At 42.9% G+C, this 23553-nt stretch overlaps 2 protein-coding genes and 1 long non-coding RNA gene across 7 annotated transcripts; 1 reads left to right on the forward strand and 2 right to left on the reverse strand.

Annotated features, from left to right (window-relative positions):
• Window positions 1-1549: 1549 nt before the first annotated feature.
• Window positions 1550-7269, reverse strand: LOC145424054 (ras-related protein Rab-9A-like). Of its 2 annotated transcripts, XM_080296843.1 has the most exons (3): window positions 7042-7171; window positions 4900-4937; window positions 1550-3131 (listed from the first exon to the last, which is right to left on the reverse strand). In XM_080296843.1, exon 3 carries the CDS (start codon window positions 3050-3052, stop codon window positions 2441-2443), a length of 612 nt encoding a protein of 203 aa, XP_080152969.1. In that variant the 5' UTR covers window positions 3053-3131; window positions 4900-4937; window positions 7042-7171; the 3' UTR covers window positions 1550-2440. The 2 variants fall into 2 exon arrangements, with proteins under 2 accessions (XP_080152969.1, XP_080152970.1); XM_080296844.1 differs by lacking the exon at window positions 4900-4937 and having other exon boundaries at window positions 7042-7269.
• Window positions 7270-9690: 2421 nt separating this feature from the next.
• On the reverse strand, window positions 9691-23193 carry tceanc (transcription elongation factor A N-terminal and central domain containing). 4 transcript variants are annotated; one of them, XM_080296839.1, is made up of 2 exons: window positions 23053-23193; window positions 9691-11710 (listed from the first exon to the last, which is right to left on the reverse strand). In XM_080296839.1, exon 2 carries the CDS (start codon window positions 11703-11705, stop codon window positions 10734-10736), a length of 972 nt encoding a protein of 323 aa, XP_080152965.1. In that variant the 5' UTR covers window positions 11706-11710; window positions 23053-23193; the 3' UTR covers window positions 9691-10733. The 4 variants fall into 4 exon arrangements, 3 of the variants coding, with proteins under 3 accessions (XP_080152965.1, XP_080152964.1, XP_080152963.1); XM_080296838.1 differs by lacking the exon at window positions 23053-23193 and adding an exon at window positions 13179-13317; XM_080296837.1 differs by lacking the exon at window positions 23053-23193 and adding an exon at window positions 11867-11997.
• On the forward strand, window positions 15216-15853 carry LOC145424055 (uncharacterized). The gene is made up of 2 exons (XR_013905005.1): window positions 15216-15429; window positions 15585-15853. It is a non-coding gene; the product is annotated as an uncharacterized LOC145424055 (long non-coding RNA).
• Window positions 23194-23553: the final 360 nt, after the last annotated feature.

Raw genomic sequence — 23553 nt, forward strand, 5'->3', positions numbered from 1 at the left:
CCACCCACTCTTTTCTAAAGAAAACTCCATTGTACTTTGATGGCATTGTAGTCCCTGTAGGTGTTTCATTATGGTTTTATTTTTTAAGTTGGAAATAGTTCTATGACTCCTATATAGTGATGATTTTTGTAACCTTCTCTAGTAAAACCGATATTTTTTATTATCGTGACACCGTTGCCTCCCGCCTCTTCCTTGTGATTTTTATGGACACTTATTTAAAAAATTAAAGTGAAAGTATAGATAAGAGACTTCTCTTAAGGCTCCAACTGGTGATTTGAATCAAAAATGTATAAAAAAAAAAAAGAAAAACACAGCAGAATAGCGCTTGGAGTGCATTTTTGTACAGTAATGGGAACAAAATGCAAAGCTTCAGCTTAAATATCAAACATTTCTCTAAATAAAAAGCAATGTTGAAGGGAAAAGGGCACACATGAGCATATTCTCTTAATGTCGTTATGCTGTTTTGTTATTTTTAAAGAGTGATCTGGATTGATTTGGGATTTAATCATTTTTACTGATCATTTAAACTTTCCAAGTTCATCTTGGTATTTTTTGTGTTATCGTGATGGCAAACAAATGGCATTGAACACTTAATACTTCCTCTTTGGATCGTGCCTTGGCATAGAAATTAATCTTCTGTTCACTGACTGTTCCAATGGATAAATAATCAGATCATCTCAAAATTTTAAGTCAGTAACCTGAAATTTTGACTTGGCTGCCTGTTAAATAAATACATTTTATCTATTTATTTATTTTTCAAGTGGCATGAAGAAGCTTCAGTAGTGATCTAACTAAACATTTTAGCGCTAATTAAAACAGTCATTTGCATTGTAACCTTTTTGATCTAAAATAGTAGATAAACACAAGCGTTAATAATTACATTAATTAAGACTCTGTGCCAAATAGCATTAGTAACACCTGTTTGTCTATTATTCTAGCAATGCATACATCAAATTAAAACGTTAGATTAGTTGAATCTTTGAAGTCGTTTCCAGAGTATAAAAATCCTACACGACTCATGAGCTTGGCAGCTTTGCCAGCAGGACAAAAAGAACAAGTCATTTCTGAAATCACAGGTAATTCCAGCTGAGATAATTGTATGCTGCTGCCACCGTCTGTGTCACGGGGAGAGAAAAGTAGATGTTTCTTTCTCAGAATGCCAAAGGAAATTAGCAGATATGATCATTTTTTTTCAGGCAAGCATGTGGTTCTAAATATTTGAGCTGTGAAACTACTGAACACCTACAGTTCCAGACTATAAAGAAACTGAAAGACGCCACACAAACTCAGTCTGCCCACACGGGTGTTTTCACTCATGTTCTAACAAAATTGCTGCAAAACATTTTTTATTATTTAATGGATATTATTTAGAGTCCAAGGAGAGCTCTCCTAACAGTCAGCCTAATTTCTAACACATCTGAGGTCTAATGCTAACATACAGGAAGAATAGTGTGACGCTGGAACGATCTCACCATTTTCTGACACAGGAGCACCACCTCGTGGATTAAAATGGTACTGCAACACAAGTGAACCGTACAGATACCAGGTGTTTCTCCAGTTTTGGGTTCTGTTTTATTATCAGTTTAAAAAACACAAACTCCTTTAGCCATAATTACAGTAATTTAAGCATTACAATAGCTGATGAATAAATACTAATAAACACAAAACATTAACTCCAGCTAGCAACATTTTGAAAATATCTGGTTTGGCATTATGACGCTGCCAAAATAGAAAATAATATCATTTAGTTTACATCCATTTATGTGTTTATATAGATGGAAAAGAAGGTGTGTCGTGTGTTTCTAAGACAAAAACATTACTAGCTTTAAATTTAGGTTGTTTTCTGAGAGGTATGCATCTAACTCGCAGGTCTGTTTAAGGATAATTAGTATTAAACTGCTGTAAAAGCCATTTTGTAGCTTAGGTTTTACTCCTTCATATTGAGCGCAGCGTCTGCTTCGGTGTGCAAAAACAATCGTAAAGGACTTTCTGTGGCTTCCAGACGCAGCTCCATCAGTGACATAAAAACCATCAGCGAGTCTGAAACACCAACTGGTGGAAATCCTGTGTTTAGTGGTTTAGAGGTGACACAATTTAGCTTGTTTTCTTTGTTTTTTTTAATAAATTGAAAACCCCATTTGAGTTATTCACAATTTATAAATCGAAACATCCAAATGAGAAATGTTAATGATTCAATTTGTTTCTGTGAGAGACTGAATGTAACCGACATCATAACGTGTAGAAATCATGAATAACTGCACAAAACTGCTGATTTGCATCAAGACTCCAGCCGAGGACGTCACAGGCTGCGTTGTGGAGGAGCTGCTGAGCCACCGCCAGTTCCCATTTTCTGCAGAAAACACACTCCCTGTGTGCCCTCTGCAGGAGTATCACATGATCTCCTGCTCGCTCACTTCCTGTCACACACTGAAGGCTGAGCTCAGCAGCAGCTGTTCTGAGCCTGACTCTTCCTCTGCAAGTCCACCGTGTTGGTGTCAGTGCTGATGAGGTGACCATCTCTGTCATCTGTCATCTGAATGCGACGCACTGCCTCCTCAAAGGCCGACGCTACATTCGTAGCGTCCCTGGCGCTCGTCTCAAAGTACGGGTGTCCGCCGTTTTCGCGACACCACTTTCGAGCGTCCTCCCCAGACACCTGACGCTCAGGGATATCCAGTTTGTTTCCCAGCACCACAAAGGGGAAGCTGTCGGGGTCCTTTATGTCAGCATAGTAAGTAAACTCCTTCTTCCAGTTCGCCAGGTTTTGGAAACTCTGTCCATCGTCCAGGCTGAAGGTGAGCAGGCAGCAGTCGGAGCCGCGGTAGAACGGCGTGCGGAGGCTGCGGAAACGCTCCTGACCCGCCGTGTCCCAGATCTGCAGGGTGACGCGGCGCCCGTCCACCTCCAGCTCTTTGTTCAGGAACTCCACGCCTATGGTGTGGAAGAGGTGCGAGTCGAACTTGTTGGTGACGTATCGGTTCATGAGTGACGATTTGCCCACGCCACCGTCCCCCAGAAGGATCACCTTTAAGAGAGCGGATTTGGACATCATGAAGCCTGGTGCTTTGGACTGACTACTCTGAGCAAGGAGACCGCACGGGACGGCCGAACGATGAAGGAAGCAGTTTGACCTGCAGAGGAAAAAAGTCACGATCAACTCAAAGAATTGTTTTAAATATGGAAATGTTCAAACAAAAGAAAAGAAAAACAGATCTATTTATTTTACTTAAGTTCCAAATGTTCATGGTAATATGATGAATGAAGGTGGTCATACCAAATATTCACCCTCAAGCTGGTTGGAATTGCACATGCTCTGTTTGTGCCTCATCTACTGTAATCACATGTATGTTTGCATCAATTCAGTAAAACGCCCCATTTTCCTAGAGAAACTTTCACAGCACTGCACAATGATATAAAAACGAGACAAACAGACGAATTCGTTCGGCTCTGCACTGCAGTATTAGTACTCTACCAGTATATATGTGCAAAAGTGGGGTACACAATGTAGCTCCAACAGCAGGCGGAGGCAAAATACCTTCATTTAAGGTCATAAGTACAAAAGTATGTTATTGAATGCGCTTCAGAAACATTGTGTTCAAGAAGCCATTCAGCTAAACAGTAAATAAAGGTAAGAATTATGAGGAAGCATGAGAATGAGGAAGGATGAGGCTACCTGCAGGGTGTGGTTGTTTGCTCCACAACACGCTGCAAGGTTCAAAACACTTCCAGTTAGTGACCTTGTGCTAAACAATACTCCCAGTGACATTAATTCCCATTTTTAGCTGCACAATTTATGTTTAAACAGGAACTATTGAAATGATTTCATATTGTTATTCTTGGATTCTACTAAAGTAGCTTTGCATGATTTCAGCGTTCAGAATAATCCTCATTTATCTGATATAGGGGCTTGGAGCAGCCTCTCAGTTCATCTTCTGTGTCCTCTTGTTCTGATTGGCTGCCCATCATAGATTCGAGTTTTGTGAAATTTAGATGTAAAAGAAGTCATATGTGAAAAATGCTAACAGGCACTGCACGTTTACAGTTTTCTAATCAAGAGTTCTTTAAATAATCGAGGAAATAAACTTGCAGTTCAATTATTAAAGAACAAAAGGTGAATCTCACACAAAAAAACTTGGGTTACTCATAAATTACTAAAGAGAAAGCCGAACCCTGGGGTGTGCATTGCTGTTGGATTCAACACTATCAATCCTGCAAATAAGAGAATATCGTCGATAAATCGATGCACATATGAGCTGGAAACAGCAGCTGAACCAAAGGAGAAGGAAAATTTGTCACATTTGCTTTCTTTGTTTTTCTGTATGAGCATCTTCCACACATTGACACGTTGCTTTACAAATACTTTGAGATCAGATGAACTGTGGGTTGCACGGTCACAACAAAGGAAGGTCCAAATCCATCCTCTGTGGCCTTTCTGTGTGGGTTCTCTCTCAGCACTGTGGCTTCCTCCCACAGTCCCAAAACAATCACGTTAGACTAACTGGTGACTCTAAACTGGCTGTAGCTGTGGATATGATCATGACAGTGGTTTGATCTGTGACAGACTGACAACCTGCCTGCGTATCACAGCTGGAGCAGACTCCTACCACAACCCTGAATTGGAGAAGTGGAAGAAAATGGATCATTAAAACTTCTCCAAGTTCTTTTGTGGCCTTCAAGTATTATTTGCATGATTTCCAACTTGGACCACGTGAACATCTGATTCAAGTCAGTAGACTAGCTAATCCTATTAAACCACCACAGCCCCCTCATTACTCTATGCAACAAATACACTTGCTACTATACCATGTGCACAATGTTGTGCATGAAATGACCCCTGCTAAACATCACATGGACATGATCACAGGACTGCTGAGTCATTCACAAGAGAGTTTTCCTCACCGTTACTTCTGCACATCGATCACTTCAGCATCAGCTGCCTGTAAGACAGACAGAGAGTCGCAGATCGTGAAGTGGCCAAGGGTTTAACCCACGAAGGCTCAGCGGCAAAGACAAAAAACAGCCTAATGAGGATTTAAGTGCAAATGTAATCCTGTCCCACACACTGGCATACTTTTCATGCACCTTCAGGATAACAGTCTTCAGGATCATCTCTGAGGCAAACGTGGGCACTCTAACGGCTTTGTCACACGAACACCATCACCTCATCTATCACAGCCACGGTGAAACTGCACCGCCGCATTACTCACACAGGTACCAATCCTTATGTTCTACGTTTGATGTCATGCATGCAGTGGGTTTCAGTGGCTGAAACACTCCTTCAGCGTAATACAGTCTGTCCTCAAATCCTTTTTACAATGCTACCATTTTGTTTGATTATTCTAAAAGTACACTAATTATCATTTGTAGTTTTCTGCAGGATTTTGATCCTTTGACTGTCAAGAGAACAAATATGGTAGTTCAACCACTGCAGAGACGACAGAGACACAGAAAAGGCGGCATGAACACAACAGGGGACACAGCAGAGGAGGAAGGAGCAAAGAGAAACATTTAAGATTTCATAAAGCACACGTGAGACACATAAAGTGGAAAAAGTGGGTGGTTTTGACTGGTTTAACGCTCAGTTTCACTTCACTACAAAGTCTATTATGACTTCTGCCTTCTCCACACACGGGGGTGAAGTAAAGGAACCAAAACAGCCCATGCTGCTGTTCCACATGTCCATGATGCTGCTTCCAGGTGACGGTGCTTGCTAACGGCTCTAAATAACCATGACTGTGACTTTAAGTTATTGCTCAGACACGTTTCTGAGCATTGTTATATAATATGTCCTACATGTAAAAATCACGTGCTGTCTGCAACAGTTTAGGGGAAGAACGGACTAAACCCACCGCTCCATAGGAAAGTTTGAGTTGCAGAGTCACCTCTGACTGAAAAATAGGCTGAAGGACCAAAGTGGGGCAAATAATGTCTTTGCAATTAAAACTTTAAGCACAGAGCTGCTCAAAGAACCTGTGACAGTTCTAAAAGCAGCAATGCAGCAGAAAAAAGAAACGGGAAAGAACCCACACACACACACAGTCACTCACTCAAGAGTCATGTGCTTCATTCAGCAGGATACAATTTGAAGAGAGGGCTGCTATGCGTCTGTGTGTGTCTGTGTGTGTGCGCATCTTTATTTTTCCTCCATGAAAATGTGCGTTTCCTCCCAATGTTGCACTTCTGAGCCTTCAAAATAAAACAACCTTGTATCCTGCATCTTCAAATCAAAGCAGCATCCATTATGCTCAGTCAGCAGGGTAATCATCAGCCGTGAGTCACGGCAGCACAGGCCGTTCAGGTGACACACCTCAGCTGAGGGAGAGCTAATAATTGACAGTATTATATCCGTAAACAACACGAAGAGCTGAAACAGCTGCAGCCACATGTGATACCAGTTAAGCCCTCTCAGACAGCTGGCTGTGTGTAGGCTGTAAACGTCGCCGTGAGAGGCACAGGAAGCGTTTGCACTATAAGTTACTACATTATAATGACAGCACAGAGTCAGCATTCTGGGGCTTTCCAGCTGGCAAACACGCACTAGATCCATTTTCGGACACGCAGGAAACCTCGAGTAACGCTTATGTTTTTCATAGTTTCTTTATTATTATTATTATTATTATTATTATTATTATTATTATTATTATTATTATTATTATGATGATGATGATGAATAATGTTGTCATTTGTACCACTTGCTGACAAAACAGCATTAAACAGTTAAAGGAAACACCTCGATGAAACAGCCATACACTCTAAGTTTGCTTTCAAATTAGGTGTTCATCACTGCAGAATCGGCGCACATGACGTATGAAAATGTTATTATTGTTACGCGTATTTAGTCGACGTCAAAATCTGGAGACAAATCCTTTTAAAGAGAAGTCTGAGCTTGTCCGATAATGGAAGCCTCTCGTAAAACTGTTGCTGTCCGATAATGGGCGCGCTGGTAGTTGCACATTCCCGACTTTCCTAATCCAATTAAACCCACAGAAAGTTGGTATTTTCGCGGTTGAAATTGAACTTTTCGCCTTTCGGTAACCGTACCTGTCGATGTGCCAATCGGTGCTGGATTCTAGCGGTTAAATTCCTCCCGTTTTCCCCGATGGGCCGCTGCTGATAGCCGGTGACATGGCGCTGCGGTGTCCCTGCCGCTGCTCTCTGGCCCCGCAGCTGCGGATGACGCTCATATGACCCGGCAGGGGCTGTCACGCCTCCCGTCACCAGGCGCGTTCCTGGATCAAACCGACGCATCCACAGTCTAGTGTGAGTTTCTCACTGTGAAGAAATGAAAGTGAAATATACAGTTGGCAGTGTGTGTGTGTGTGTGTGTGTGTGTGTGTGTGTGTGTGTGTGTGTGTGTGTGTGTGTGTGTGTGTGTAGGTTTGAAATAGACACTGCGATCCTCCAAAGTGTTCCAGAATAAGCCAGAAAATGACAGAAAGTATAACAAAATCAAAGATTTCACAGTTTTATTGAATTATATTAAGATTTTTGTCTTGTTTTTGTTTCGTTAAATACACGTTTACTACTTCAGGCCTCTACAAACCACCACTATGACATGTTTGTATTAAGAGGTTTTAAGCAGATATGAATCGTTTGAAGGGATCATAATCCACAAACTGCAACACCGTCCCTCCTGCACTACAACAACAAGTGCAAATATTAAACATTTATGCACCTCTGTAGGTTTATTCGTCTGCAGAAGTAAAGAGCTCAGACTAATGTTTTGCAAATATGTACGAGAAGGAAAGGAGGTACAGCTGTGGTAAGAAGTTTACATACACTCTTCATGAGTCACATGGCCATTCTGGGCTTTTAATTATTCGTGGGGCTGTTGAATGATTGTACTACACACATGTTTGATGAGTTTAGAAAACTAAAACTGGGTGCAAAAGTTCAAATTTATTTTGGATTTTCTCTAAGCCACACAGGGTCAAAAGTATAAACACACACACTCATATTTGGTTGTTGCTTTGCCAGTTGTACTTCAACCAGATGCTTTTCATAGCCATTAACAATCTTTGGGTATAATTCTGTATATTTTATTAATGATTCTTCCCAGAGGAGTGGAGTTCATTTAAATTGGTTGGTTTCTTTGCACAGCACTGGCTTTTAGTCATAGTCCACACATTTTTAGGACTGAGGTCAGGACTTTGAGAATACCTAAGATTAATGTTAGCCTGCTCTATCAATTTCAAAGCGAAATTTGATAAACTTGATGTGTGTTTGGGATTATTGTCCTGCTGAAACACCCGACTGTGTCCAAGTTCCAATTTGAGGTTTACTTGAAGAATTTGGAGGTAATAATCCTCCTTCTTCATTATTGCATCCACCTTGTGCTGTATACAGAACCACTGGCAGCAAATCAGCCCAAGAACATGATGCTACCACCACCAAAACATACATCATCGGCTTGTCCATGTGAGCAACTGTTAAATTTCATTTGACCTTAACAGTGTCAACTTTGGACCAGGGGATAGAACTCACTTTACCTTGGACAGTGACACTGGTGTTCCAGGATTTTCCAGTCCATTTCAGGCTTGAGCCTTGGTGGTTCCTGGGCTGTTCTGGAATATCCTAACCAATTTCATCCTAACAAATCTGACATTCTGGTTCTTTTTCCAATGGTGACACATCTGTACAATTGTTTGAACTGACAATTATGGAATCTGCAGTTGCTTAGAAATGGCTCCAAGAGACCTTCCCAACTTGCGTATCCATCCTCTTCCTTCCTTCCTTTTAACCAATTCAGGGAACCAGGAGGGCTGAAACCTATCCCAGTTACCATAGGATAGAGGCGGGGTACACCCTGGACAGGTTGCCAGTCTGTCGCAGGGCTAACACAGAGAGACAGACAACCATTCACACTCACATTCACACTTACGTGCAATTTAGACTCATCAGCTAACCTAACCCCACTAACTGGACTGTGGGAGGAAGCCGGAGTAACCGGAGAGAATCCAAGCAGACTTGGGGAGAACATGCAAACTCTACACAGAAAAATGGTTGATTCAAACCCAAGACCTTCTTGCTACAAGACAGCAGTCCTAACTATCTCGCCAACAGCTGCCACTCCAACTTATGTAAATCTACAAGTCTCTTCAGTGAGTTCCTTGAATTTTCCAGTTGTTCTGAGTATTCTGAGTCAGTCCAATGAGTGCTGTCAAACAAATCCTTTTTATGCTGCAAAGATAAACTCCCTGCTGCACCCAATCATAATCCCTAATGAGGAGCTAATAGGCCTTAGCTTTGTTAAGACGTTGTAGAACCTGCAGCACATGACTGTTCTTTAGAGTAATTAAAAATGGATTCCATACAATCGTTCCACCCTTAAAACAAAACAGCTCAAAGAAACCATTAAAAGCCCAAAACTAGCATCACAGCCATGCCCTTGATGAGCAGATGTAAACTCCTCACCACAGCTGTATGTGGCTGCAGAGCATCAATCTGACAGGCCACGCCACTAAAATGCTCCTTATCTACTAAAAAGATAAGGAGCACGTGAGAGGAGATGGATTACAGACAAATGCACCAGTGTTGAGACACCAAACACTTACTGGAAAGATATGGTTTGTTTGTTTTTTCATATTTGGCCATTTTACCTTCGGCCATCCTGGAATGAGTCTGCTGCAAAGATCAGAAAAGCTGCAGTGGGCCAGGACGTGACATAAATAATGACGCAGGAAGAACAGCTGAGGATAAAAATAAGTGATTTTCTCTGTAATATCTTCACACACACATAAAGACTGCTTCATGTGACATCACAGTGACGTGTATGTGAGTCATTGTGCCACGCTGGCTGGAGCACCACGGGATATCCGCCCCTCCGGCTGCTGGGGAGGGCAGATTACTGGCTCACATGCTCAGAGTACTTCGGGGGTCACATGTCTCATCTGCTGGATTCAGTTTGCCACAAATGAATGGGATACTGTAGAGCAGAGGCATGTTTTAAAGAATTCCCCGCCAGTGGTCAAGGCATTAATGGATCTTTAGATCAGTAATGTAAGAGAGAGCGGCCAGTAAAAGCAGTTAAATGAGCTACTGTAAGTAGAAATAAAACGAAGGGCTATTACAGAGAGTAGAGACACAGGAAATGATTCAGCGGGAAGAAGATGACGACAGCTGCTTCTTGAAAACCCATGGTTTCAGTCGGAGACTGCAATGACTTGGCATTTCAGCCAGTAAAGATACAGTTTATGCTTTCAGCTGTGGGTTTGAGTGGTCACTTCATGAAAGACAAAGCACAAATCCTGTGGGAAAAATCTGGTTTAAACCACAAGTTTCCACTCTGCATCCCATGTGACCAATCCTCCTGTTTCAGAGCTGAGTTTATGACACTCAAATCATGTAACTGGTCACAGGAAAGCCTTTATAATACCAAATGATGTACTAGGGGTGCAATTTTACAGCGGGCAGAACAGCTGAAACAACCAATCAACTAAATGGCTGGTGATTCATCTGCAACAATGGCAGTTTAAGTCAATGTATTATGTAAATGTGTAAAGAAAAGCCTTCAAAATGTATTATTTCAAAACTAGCAACACTGAGTATCTGAGCTAGGAATCTAAGAAGGTCATGTTCCAGATTTCTGAACATTTTTAACTCCATAGACGTCAAAAATAAGAAAGTAAATCATTAATGAAAGTTCTACACAGCATGACTGTTAAAAATCTGTTATTTTCATTATCAGTTAGCCTGCTCTTAGCTGCTGAGTCATGTATGTTATCCATGTGGATTCAGAGGCAGACCCAGCTGCTGTGGTACCACTGCTGGCCACACCGGCTGCAGGTCACAAAGGTCATTGCATCCTCGTCTGGGCCGCCCTGCCTCACCCACGCAGGCAAGAACAGAACCCCTCTGGACACCTGCGTCACCCTACAGTCGGACCCCCCGCATCTTTTGCAGCGAATCTTCTCCGTCCGCGTCCCCTCTATCCCTTGAGGAAGCTGCCTCTCACTCACGCCCTGGGAGGAGTACTCCTCCCTCAGCTGCCGCAGCTCTGCGCTGGCCATATCCTCCGCAGACATGCGGGCGAAGGCCTCGGGGGACAGGGAGCCGCTCAGGAGGCCCTGATGCAGGTGGCCGCTTTTGGGATTCCTCAAGTTGGCCACCTTGCTCCTCACACAGGCTTTATATTTGACCTGGTTGTGTTTATGAAGTTCGTGGACGTGCCGCTCGATGTCTCGCGCCAACTCAGCAGCCTTGTGCTGATCGGGGGCAGAGGGGCAGAGGGCAGCAAGGAGGAGCTGCACGCATTTGGTCCTCACGTTATCTGGAGATGAAGCAGAAGTATGAGCTTTGGGTCCAGGTTTAGCCTGCATAGATGACTGTTCTCCTGCAGCATTCCCCTCTCCACCATCACATGTTTGGGCAACAACCGCACCACCCACGGCCTCTTTTGGTAAAGAAACACCGGCAGGGAGCTCAGGATCCTCACTCTCCTCTGTGCACTTCACCCCTTGCCTGTCCTTCGTGTACTGTCTCTTCCACTTGGACAGCAAGCTCTTGACTGTCTTCTTCACGCTGTCATCATTGCAGGTTCTCAGGAGCCTGTAGAGCACTTTGACGATGTCCGTTGTTTCCAGCTGTTCCGCTGTGACGTGAGACTTCTGGAGGTCACCAAGGAGGGTCATGATGTTCCCATAGCTTCTGTCTGCACTGAATTTCTCTATCTGAAGAGCACAGCGGAGCATCTCCTTTGGATCCATCGTGGCTGCAAAGACACAAAAGCAAAGATGAAACAATGAATGTTTTTTTCTTAATGTGGTGATGTTTGCCCCTCACTGCAAAATGAAGCAGTGCTCTCCTGAAAGCACAGCAGTATGTACCACTTAGAAACACATTAAAATAGACTTTTGCACGTGTTTACCTGAGTTCCTTCATGGTTTGCAGTTTCTTCCTGCTAACAGTGAACCTAGCAAACGTCTACACGGGAGCAGCCATGTTGAATGTGTCTTCACGGGAGAAAAATGCCAGCATTCACCTCTAGATGGAGCTGTAGCCTCACAAAGAGAGGGTAGTGCAGGTAGTTTCCCATCAGTTTCTTAAAATGGAACTATATGTATATGTATGTATGCAATCTTTTTCCCCTAAAAACAGGGATTGATGCAATATTATAAATGAAACCTCTTTGCAATGAAAGTGACCCTGAATCCCCGAATCATCCTTTGAGTACACTGTGGCCTGTTTAATCTGAAAGTATCCCAGCAGAGCCTTCCAGCTGTGCTGTCAGTCTGTGATTTATCTCAAATGTACTGTGGGATTAGTGCTTTATGTGAGGATTTAGGTGTGTGCTTTTGGATTTTGCAGGTTACTCCCATGGCCAAACTTCTGTCTATTTTAACGCCTCTTTCCTGTTTTTCCCACAATAACAAATGTGGATGAACCTGCGCTAAACCACACGAGGAGCTGAGGGTGTTGTCCAGACAAAGTGTTCGATTTCAAATGTGTGTTGCATTAATGGCTATTATTATAGCCTTGTGTTCCTTCTTTTCAGCCCCTGAGATCGAGATGAAAGATATTTGGTTCGGCGTGCAGAAACGTGTAATCCTCGCATCCAAGCAGCCAAATGACCTGCAGACAGGAATTTAGTGGAACACATCTCGTGACAAGATGAGGCAAGTCTTTCAGCTGTGCTGCAATTACATGTTGTGATGGAAGAAGATGATTGAGTGTTTAGGATAATTCATGGTTGTGGAGCTAAGACCAGAAACGTTCCAGCGGACGTATCCGTTCGCACGTAGTTGTTAGTATTTCGTGGAAACCTGGAACATGGTTTGATGTAATCACACCATCGACGGTGACGTGAATGAGAGAAAAATGGAGGCTTAATTGCATGGCTGAAAGGTTGATTATGTATTAATTGGATGTTGTCTGAATGGGAGCATATCTGAATATTGACAAAACAATTCAATAATACCTTTAGGGATTTATGGAGTGTACGGAAATTGCTGACGTGATGAGGGAGGCTGATTTAGTCTGTGTTTGTTTTTTAGACAGTTTGCCTATTTTGCTGCTTTATTCCCTTTTTCCCAACAGCACGGCATATTCATCATCATTTTTTGTTTCCAAACATGCAGCACTGACTCACTCGAACACACTCATACTAACTACTAAAATAATATAACGAAAAGGAGTTCGTGCTTTTCATGGTGAGCAAAGAAGACCAAATGTAAACTCACCGCTAGGACTGGTTTGGACCCTCTTTTGGCTTCAGAACAGCCTCAGTTCTGTGTTGCACAGATTCAACAAGCTGGTGGAAACATTCCTTAGAGTTTTTGATCCATATCGACATGATAGCATCATCCATTTGTTGGCTGCACATGGCTCCGTGATGTGAATCTTCTGTCTAACCACATCTCGTTGGTGCTGCATTACGCTGGGATCTCATGACTGTGAAGGATATTTGTAACACAGTGTTTAATCCTGGAAGCAGCCAGCAGGAGATGGTACACTGTGGTCATGACAGCATGAACATGGTCAGCAGCAACACTCAAGTAGACTGTGGTGTTTCAATAAGGCTCAGTTGGTACTCAAGGGTCGAAAGGCCTGCCAGGAAAATATCCCCTACACCGTCACACCAACACCAGCAGCCTGAACTGAGGCTGGATGTTGTTTATGCTAAATTCTAAACGCTGGAGCAGAAACGTTTGGTGAACTTGTGAAAATCTTAGACTCAGTTTTCTGTTAGCTGGCAGGAGTGGCGCCGGGTGTGGTCTGCTGCTGCTGTAGCCTTTTTCTTTTACCTTTACATTCAGAGATGCTGAGATGGTTGTAATGAGTGGTTATTTTAGTTACTGTTGCCTTTCGATCAGGTCAAAGCAGTCTGGTCATTCTGACCTCAGCCATCAGCAAGGATCTGAATGCACAACACATCAAACCTTGAAGTAACAGAAGACCACACCCAGGGTCGCCGAGGCTACGATTTACAAACGCTCACCAAAAATTGGACATTAGAAGATTGAAAAAACGTTGACTGATTTGTCTCAATTTCTAACGCAACATTCAGATAGTAGTACACATTTGGAGTAAATAACATGAAAGCATGGATCATGCAGGCCTGTATCACCAGTTGGTGGTGTAATGGTGTGGGGGATATTGTAGAGACGATTATAGCGACTTATCTTGCAACATAAGGCTAAAGGTAAGCACAAAAATAAACGATGTCAAGAGGCGTTCCTTTACACAAGAAACAAATCATAAAACCCTCTACGTTTTCAAAATCTTAATTATAAGGACAAATGTTTTTGTACAGTCCTTTATAAGTTACTTGAGAATATATGTATTTTTCTGCCCATGTAGGAAGTATTATTTTCACATCTGAGGTACTGGTTTCAACAAATTTGGCGATAGCTGCAGTGGCAGAAGTTGTAAAGCCTTCCACGACTCCTTTGACTGTGAATTGCATTCATAAATTAGAGATAAACAGAAACCACGAGCTGCCTTTATATCAAAATGAGCTTTTTATTCACTGAAGCACTTTTAATAGTCCTGCCAAACCATATATGTTATTATTCACACAAAAGCCCAGATGAAATGTAATTAGACGAGCAGGGCGCCATTATGCAACTGCTGGTGTGACATCACCCTCCTGATCTTACATTAAAATGTGCTTTCAAGATTCACGCAGCTGGGGCCGATAGCAGTGCAGGCCTCAAGGGAAAATTGATTTGGCGTCTCTTCGCATAAAAGCTTCTGGTTCTCAAGTTCAAAGAGCTGCTTTTAAAACCCCAAATGGAAGTTAAAGCTTCCAGGAGGCTTTTAGCAGCGTTAATGTTTAACTTTTCTTCTCTGGCTTGAGGAGTTTTCTTTGAGCGTGTGAGGAAATGTGCCGTGTGGGATATTCGAGGTTCTGTGAGCGAGCTTTCTTTTGTTAAGTGCATTTTGTGAACTAAAACTCCAACCTTTTACTCAAGCAGAAGGATCCTGAGTGTTGACCCCCTCCGAGGTTTGGATTGAGATGGGTGGGGTCCGGCTGAGCCATCAGTGGATACGTGTAAAACTCCTCTTTCTGTGGTTAAATACATTAAACCTGCTAAATTTTGAACCCTCAAACACATGCGACTGATTTCCATCACAAGAGTCACAAGACTCCTTGCATCTTATCAAGTCATATCAGTGCGGCCTGCTTGCACTTGTGCACTTTCTTATCAGCGGGAATGGAATTTTACCAGCACGCAGCTGCTGTGACAGCCGAGCGCCGAGAGGTGGCGCTCTCTGCACTGCGCTGGTTTGAGCCCTATGAGGAAGTGGAGTCCTGCTGTATCACATCCTGCTCTTGTTGTCCCCGCCTTCTAGATGGCGTGTACGCATGAGCGCACACACATACGCGCACACACTACCCCGCCCTGAGCTTGAGAAATTCTGAGGAGGAGCAAGGCCTTCTTGTTAGAGTGATCAGCTTTTTCATGGTCAGACATTCATGACAACATGGTAAGTCCCTGCACCCGCAACCACGACCTGCAAATACTCCCAACGCTGCCAAGTGCATGTGTGACAGACAACAAAGTGAAAAAGTGTTCAAAGCAATCGTGAGTCACATGCTGCTGAGTGAGTGTCAGTGCAATGATAAACCTTGTTCTTCACAGGGTGAGAGGAGGTTAGAAAACAGGAAGAGCTACGCATATTTGCTTTTTCTTGGCAGAAGTCTGATCGGACTTTTCGGTGGAGGAAAAGGAAATGTTTTTTTGTTTTCTTCCCATTTTTGACATTCCAAAGGAAAAAAATGCGAACTTTACCACAAACAGCAGCATATTTATTGTTACCTATTTGTTTAAAGTGAAACGAGTTTTATCATGTAATGCTCTATAATTAGAGTGCTTTGCCTTTCAGATGTTATTAAATATGATGAAAATGATGTGTTTTATTTATTTATGTGATCTCTCTGTAAAAGCACATGCGACAGAGACTGTGGGGTTTTTATGCTGTGAGAGCAAAGTCAACTCTTATTTTGTATCCATGCTTAATGCTCCTGACAGGTCGTGTGTGTGTGTGTGTGTGTGTGTGTGTGTGTGTGTGTGTGTGTGTGTGTGTGTGGCAGTACCCTACCCATCATACCCTTCCCATCCGTCATTACCTTGAGGGTAATCACTGATGACTGGATTGGATTCTGTTTGTTTTGCCTCAGGGTTCATTCTGTTTCGTCTGAAGCGCTGCAAAGATTTTTCTTCTGTTTGTGTGTGTGTGGGAGGGGCAGGAGTAAGGGGGGGGGGGCGGGGTTAATAAATGTTATAAAGAGGCAAAGTATAGACAAAGTGTTGTTTTTTTAGCTTGTGCTTATTTGGAGTCCTGCAAACCCCGAAGCAGGAAATGAGCCTCCCCAAACATGAAACCGCTAAGAGCACAGTTGCTATGTCTTCTCTTGCTGATCATGAAAATTTTCCCATTTGATTAAGAAAAAACCCCTCTGTTTTATCAGAAGCGATGAGGAAGTGCAGACGATTGTGACTTGTTTGTGCTTTGCTCAACAGCAGAGTCAAAGCAGAATCACGAGACTCACTCGAACCCTTTTCTTGATTATGGTGAAACAATGCTGTGCAAGGTACTTTTTTAAGCAACTCAATTTCATAGCGTCTCTTGGGATGTGACGCAGCACTTGATAGCAGTTCAAAGCAGACTTGGGGGCTCAAACTGTGCACTCTGAAATAGTTTCATTAAATTGTTTCCTTTTGTATAACTGCCTCTGTTAACCCTTTGTACCAAAGAGAAAAATTTAGCATTGATTTTGCTATTCTGATCCTCTGAGGGTTCAACCATATGTTTCCTCCCCTGTACAAATAATTATCCACATTGATTCATCACATTTGTTTTCCCATGAACGCCCCCTTCCTCTCTCTCCCACACACACACACACCAACTGGACGCATGCTCTGCCTTATGGGAAATCCACCAGCCGGTGGGCCCGGGTTACAAATAACCACATCCTCCCCACGTTGCTCACAGTTGTGCAGCATCCACTGGACTTTTGTAATGTGATCACAGCGGAGGTCTGAGGCTCAAAGTGTGCACAGGTGTGAGGTCCTGCTCTTTGCTTTGGTTCAGCTGCGTGTGACATCAATTACACTCAAATTTAAGACACACACCAAAAGACGAGTCTAAGGGATTCAGAGCAAGTATGTCTGATAGATGATGACACATGTTACTCACGGTAACCACATGACGTCCAACTGCAACTGAGCAGAGAAAAGAAAAGAAACCAAACTTCTCTGCCCAACAAATACAATTTCGGTGACTCGTGAAAAAATGCTCATATAGGTCTCAACTAAGCTCGCCTGTGTCACTCCTGAAGCCCACCAACAATCACAAATAAGCATCTAGTGTTGGCTAACATCGTCCTTAACCTTGTTCTTCTACACCTCACACAGTTGGCAGAACAGTTTATTTTATATAGCATTTTAAAATAAATTTCACTTGTGCTGCTGGTGGTTTATTTTTAGCATTTGTTGTTCTGTGCTCATATTTGGACATCTTAGGGCAACAAGAGCAGGAGCAAGAGCCCAAAGAAAAGGGCAGCCATTAGTGGCAGCAGACAGTAAGGAAATGGGGTGGAAGTGGTTTGCAGTGTAGCAGAAACCTGCTAATACTTGCTTAAACCACACGTCCTATATATGATTGAGTAATAGGATGACCAAGTGTAACGCAAAAACATCAGCTGACGGGCACTGACACTGAAATCAGGCGACTTTACATAATATTTGTTGCCATTCACAAGCCCTTCGTGTCTACATTTCAGTGTTTTTTTTGTTTGAAATATTTTTTCAATTCAATTTTAACAGCAGTCACCTCAAACCACTTCATATTTTAAGGTATAGACCCTACAGTAATACAGAAAAAAACAACAATCAGACAACCCCCTATGAGCGAGCAGATGGCAATAGTGGGAAGGAAGAACTCTCTTTTAACAGTAGGACTCGGGGGGGGGGGCAGCCTCCTGCTGCGACAACTGGAGGGTTCCTTATTCTGCTTTGAATTTCCCATTAATTTAATTTGATTTATATAAATGTGTCATTAGATATAAATATCACACGAGGTTGGCTCCGGCCCACTGTGTGTATAAACGGTTCCTATAAAAAATAACATTAAATAATGCTGGAAAAGGTTGACAGTGCTAATTATTTCTGTTCTGATTCGTTGACTTCTGCAGCAATTTTGCAAATCATCACGCACACACATCAGAAAGATTTTTCACTTTCTCATAAAATGTAAACCTGCACATAACCGCCCCCCACACACAGTTAAACATCTCTTTGTAAACAACATTTAAATAGGTGTGACAAAGTGAACGATAACAGCTGAAAGTGCCTTTATCTGGGAGGGCGCTGCCTTGTGTGTGAATGGAACAATAGAAGGCCTTTGTCTGGTGTGAGCCATAATATCTTCTTTCACCCCGACATGAAGCAGAGGCAGGACATATCGAGCTGTTTCAGGGACCAGCTTTGGTATAAACTCCTCGGAGTCTAAATGTCCCAAGATAGCTCTGTTACTTTTTAACAGAGCTATCATTAATCTCTCCCCCGCGAGAGATTAATGATTCATCCAATACGCACTTTTAGCTTTTAGGGGGAAAAGGTTAACACAAGGTAGGGGATACACGCAACAGTCAAACTTGTGATTTATTGTTTTTCAAAAAGGAAAGGACAGAGAGTGCACGTTCTGTCCTTTTTTTTTTTTACATTTTTAGCCGGCCTCCCCCTCCCCCTCCCCTCTCTGGTGATTTCCGTTGGGTGATTGAGCCTGAATTCCTGATATCCCACAGTTAAGATTCATAGCCCTGCGGTGTGTGTGGACAGGACACTTCTTAACCCCTTAACTTTCTTTTACCTTTCCCTTTTCCTCGATTCTTGCTTTTCTTTCTCCTTCCTTTTCTCGCTCTCCTTCACTTTGCTGCCCCCACCACCACCACCCTCCAAAAACCCCCTTGTAGATTTACTAAATGCATTCCTCCCCTCCCCTCTTACATCCTCCTCTCGGCGCCTGTCCTCCACTTCAGCTGTCTGCTGGAGGCACGATCGGGAGGCGCAGTGTGACACAGAGTATGGAAAGCTGAAGGTAGAAAAGAGTGGGGAAAGGAAAAGTGTGGGATGAGGTGTGCTTGTGAGACTGTGCCTGGGCACAAGCCATGGGAATGTACACACACATTTTGAGTTCATGTGTTTGTGTTCACACACACAAACGCGCATGCATGCTCTTACAGATTGCTGATTGGTCATGTGTTAAATACAACAGCAGCCAACGGAGTGCAGGAGTCATCGCCGCTCCCTTTGAGTAATCAGTAAGGGGATGTACAGACACACACACACACACACAAATGTATGTATGCACACAGACACACACAACAAACACAAACTGTTTTATTCGAGATGAGAGAAAGCTGTGAATAGAAAACGTGTTATAAGCAGTGGAATCACACCTACAGTTCTGATTGAACAAAAATAAAAACATTGAAAAATCATTGCGTTGTTGGACTTCGCCGCATTCAGTCTACGTAGAGAAAAAAAGGGTTAACATGAAAGCAGTAAACGCACCTTTACTCGTTTCATTACTTTTAATATTTAGTCAAACAGTCTAACTAAGTACGGACCGACTAGTAGCTCAAATCAAATCACTTTTACTGTCACATCACATGTGCAGGTACACTGGTACAGTACAGGCGAGTGAATCCTTGTGAATCTGAGAGTAATAAATATCTGTGCAATATAAGAGTGTATGCATTACTGGATGTGTATACTAAATATGTTTTTCTACGTGTGTGTGTGTGTGTGTGTGTGTGTGTGTGTGTGTGTGTGTGTGTGTGTGTGTGTGTGTATACATATTTTACAAATTAAATAGAGTAAACAATAAATAAAATATATAAAATATACAGAGGTTGGTAGTTGGATATTGTGCAAAACAAGTGGACATACATACAGTGTGGAGTGCATAATGTTGAAAGCTCGTGTTAGCTACAGACGTGACTGTGGTCACCGAACATGAAACGCATCTCTAAATTCAAAAGGCCGCACGGCCAAATTTATCCGCAGTAACTCTTTTTCTGTATGACTTTATCGGCCTGTCGCATCGCTGTGGAGGCTCAGGGTTATGGTTCTTTACAACGTTGCTTCAGTTGATTGAGGTTTGCAGGCATTTGTTTCTGCATGGCTCTTGTAAGGTCCCACCACAGCATTTCATTCTACTTGAGGTCTGAAGTTTGGGTTATTGCAATTCCTTGATTCTTTTCTTTTTCAGACATTCTGTTGTATCTTTGCAGCTCTGCTTGGGATCATCGTCCTTTTGTGTGACCTAATTTGGGCCAAGGCTGCTAAGAGTCACATGACTGTAGTGTTAGCAAAGTGTGGATGTCTTTGATGTACCGACTGCAGCAATAACAGACGCTGAAAACAAACAGGAGGGGATGAAGCATTGCGGAATTAACACAGTATTTATAAGATCAGTTGCAAGGAAATCCATGTTGCTAGACGCCAACCTACACATTTGCCAAACCACAGTGAGTTTGGACCAATCAGCATTCTACAAGGAACTACTGGCCAATAAGGCTGCAGTTCATGTTTTATGTTGCTAGGATTTTTTTTTTTTTTGAAGGTGAGCTCTTATTACAAAGATAAGGAATAAGCTAACATTTAAGGCTTAGATGGTGACAGACACATGGTTCAGCCAATCATCTGCTAGGTATCTAAATGGAAAACTTCTTAGATGTTTTTTTGTGATAAGACTGGATCAGGTAACACCAGATATGCAAAACCAATCTTACCAAACAGTAAGACTGACTCGTTGAACCTCGACTCGTGTCCCATGTGGACTCTTAGTCACCCGCTGCGTGGTTAGATTCAGGAACTAAAACTTGTTTTGGTTTAGCAGAAAACCGTGATGATACCTGCTCATAATGTTAAAAAAGTCACCAAAGGCATTCACACGCAGGTAATGAACATTCATCCACACGTGATGAAACTGGAAACTTTATGGGAAATTCATGTGAGCTTGAAGATACCTGATGACATCAGCACAATTTTGCAGAGCTGTGTTCATGCCTGTATATTTGGAAGCACCAAACAAATCCAGTCAGGACTGTACTTTTAGTTCAGACAGATAATGGCATTTTTGTCCCAAGTTAACCTCCAATTTCAGGTTCAGCCACTTTAATTCTAGTCAAGAGCCCAGAGTGCGTTTCACCAAATTGAAGATAAAGGCGTAAAGGCTTGCTGTGCACAGGTCAAACAAACCTCTCCAAGCACACACCCTTAAATCTGGACTCCTCCAACTCACGCATTTGATGACTGCCTGTCTGAAAGTCGTGTCTCCTTCAGTCCTGTCAGTTCTACGAATAGTTAACCTCTGCACTGCTGAAGGTGTGGAATGTGTAGTGTGATATGAAGACGTGTCAAACGGAGGAGGCGAATCTTGTCTGCAGATAAAAATCTATTCAGGGGATGAAAGCTGCTCTTACAATGAGACTGGTACAATAACACACCGAGCAGGGGGAGGAGGCGACATCTGAAGACAGAGTGCAGGTCATGCTCCTTTTAATCTCCTTGGCTTTGAACTGAGTGCTGAGCTACTTGGTTGAGCTGAGGTAAACCACAACATTGCGTCTCACTTCCTCGCATTGAGGCAACACGCGGCGCTTCTCTCATTCCAAAAGGGGAACTTTAGAGTAAAAAAACACGCACACACAGTCACACACAGCTTTGAGGAAGTAACACTTGACAGGAAGATGGTGTATAGATATCCAGCCCGGGGCTTGTTTTACTAAAATCAGGTGGAAATAGTTGCAAGCAGGGAGGAATAACGCAGCTTATTCATTTTTGCTGACGCCACCACATTTGCATCGTGACAGAAAATGTACATTTTGTCTCAGTGTTGTCTCACAGGCGTGTCTCCGCACAAAAGTCTATCAAAGCAGCAAGATGCAGTCCTTCAATCTTCACGCCAGCCTCAGTTGCTTCTCATATCAACTTCCTTCTACACATCAAACTATCTTATAACCTCTTTAAATCCAGGCACTTACATCAGCTCTGGAGACTTACTAAATGACCATTTTAGGCCATCTTATTTCGTCGCATAAGCTCAAGAAAAGACATGTGGAGACTGTTGGGTTAATTGTGCGCACTCTGACAGTCCGTGAAACAGCAGCTGTGGCCAGGGGTGGAAAAGGGGAAATGTTGTCTGCACAAGGCAAAAAAAAGGTTCACAATTTCACCCTGGCTGCCTCGACAGACTTACATAACAGTGAACATATGAAAGCAAAAAAAAGTGCAGGAGAATTTAAACGAGGGAACGATAGAGGAGAGGGAGAAAAAAGAAACCAGATGATGTCATGGCTTTCATAGTAAAAGAACGCGATCAAGTCAGCAGGGCAAACGCACAAACACCAAACTTTTTTTCCCCTTTTGTCTCATTCTTTCGGTCTCATGTGGAGACTCTGAAAGGCAGCTACAAAGCAGCCCTCGAGTTTCAGCAGATGTGGCAACCTGGCCTTATTTGGCATCCCAGGAAAGGGGGGGGGAAGGAAGGAAAGAGGGCGGCGAAGGCCAAAATTCCACATCAGGTTTTTATCAAAGACTGATCTGGAGTCAGCAGCAGGCTTTAAAGCACAGCGTGAACGCAGAATAACAATATCTGGAGGTTATCAAGGCCGCCATTTTGAAGCCTTGCAACACAGACAGGACTCATTGCTACCTTAGCTGCTCTTCCTCTGCTCAAGCGTTGTGGCTAAAATGTGTTAATGTGAAGAAAGTGCAAAATCTGCCATGCAAACTCATGTCGGTGCCCATGTAGAGGTTTCTCTGTCTGTCACTGAGTATGGTGACCTCGGAGCACAAACAGTTCATTTTGACACATAAAGACACATTCAGCCGCTCACATCTGACAAAACAACCAACAGGAAGCAGAACAGACACCTCCTTGTCTGCTCTGTGCTCGCCGTTTTCAGAAATAGCCGCCCCCGCTGTTATCAAGCCTGGGTCACACTTCCTGCCTTTCTGCTGCTTGAATCCACGCGATGGATTCTGGGTAAAGGGACCCATGATGAAGTAGGGTCTGCCCCCCCTTATCCCCGCCCACCTGTGTTAGCAGCAGGAAGTCAGCGCTCCCACTTCCTCCTTGGCGAGGGCAATTGCAGAAGTGCAGAGGGTTTCGAGAAGGAGAAAGGTCGCTCTCAGTTCTCATTCAGAAACTCTTCACCATCCTCTTCCTCCCTGTTATCAGAATTCACAAAGACAGGGATGTTCCACGTTGTTATTATCAGTTTTGAACTGTCTCAACCTACAAAGCAAAGAAGTGACAAGTGTTAATGTTTGTTCTTCTTTTGCAAATTAAAAACATATAAATAACTTAAGACGCATGGAGCTCATATCTGCCAAAACGCTAAGATAGCAGTCAGAACACAAATAAGACAAACAAGTTTATACTTGAAAACGATGATGCATGTTCACAAAAAGTCAGCACAGAAAAGAAACACCTGCCAAAGTGGGATTTCTGTTGTTCAGCTGCAGGTGCATCTTACTCCACTTTCACAACACCTTTAAATATCTTTGCTTTCACATGCTGTCAGATAATGCCTTG

This window comes from Astatotilapia calliptera, chromosome 23 (assembly GCF_964374335.1).
Source record: "Astatotilapia calliptera chromosome 23, fAstCal68.1, whole genome shotgun sequence".
NCBI lineage: Eukaryota > Metazoa > Chordata > Actinopteri > Cichliformes > Cichlidae > Astatotilapia > Astatotilapia calliptera.

Excerpts from the sequence above, each read along its gene's own strand:
- LOC145424054 (XM_080296844.1), bottom strand. The coding sequence starts at position 3,052 with ATGATGTCCAAATCCGCTCTCTTAAAGGTGATCCTTCTGGGGGACGGT.
- tceanc (XM_080296839.1), bottom strand. The coding sequence starts at position 11,705 with ATGGATCCAAAGGAGATGCTCCGCTGTGCTCTTCAGATAGAGAAATTC.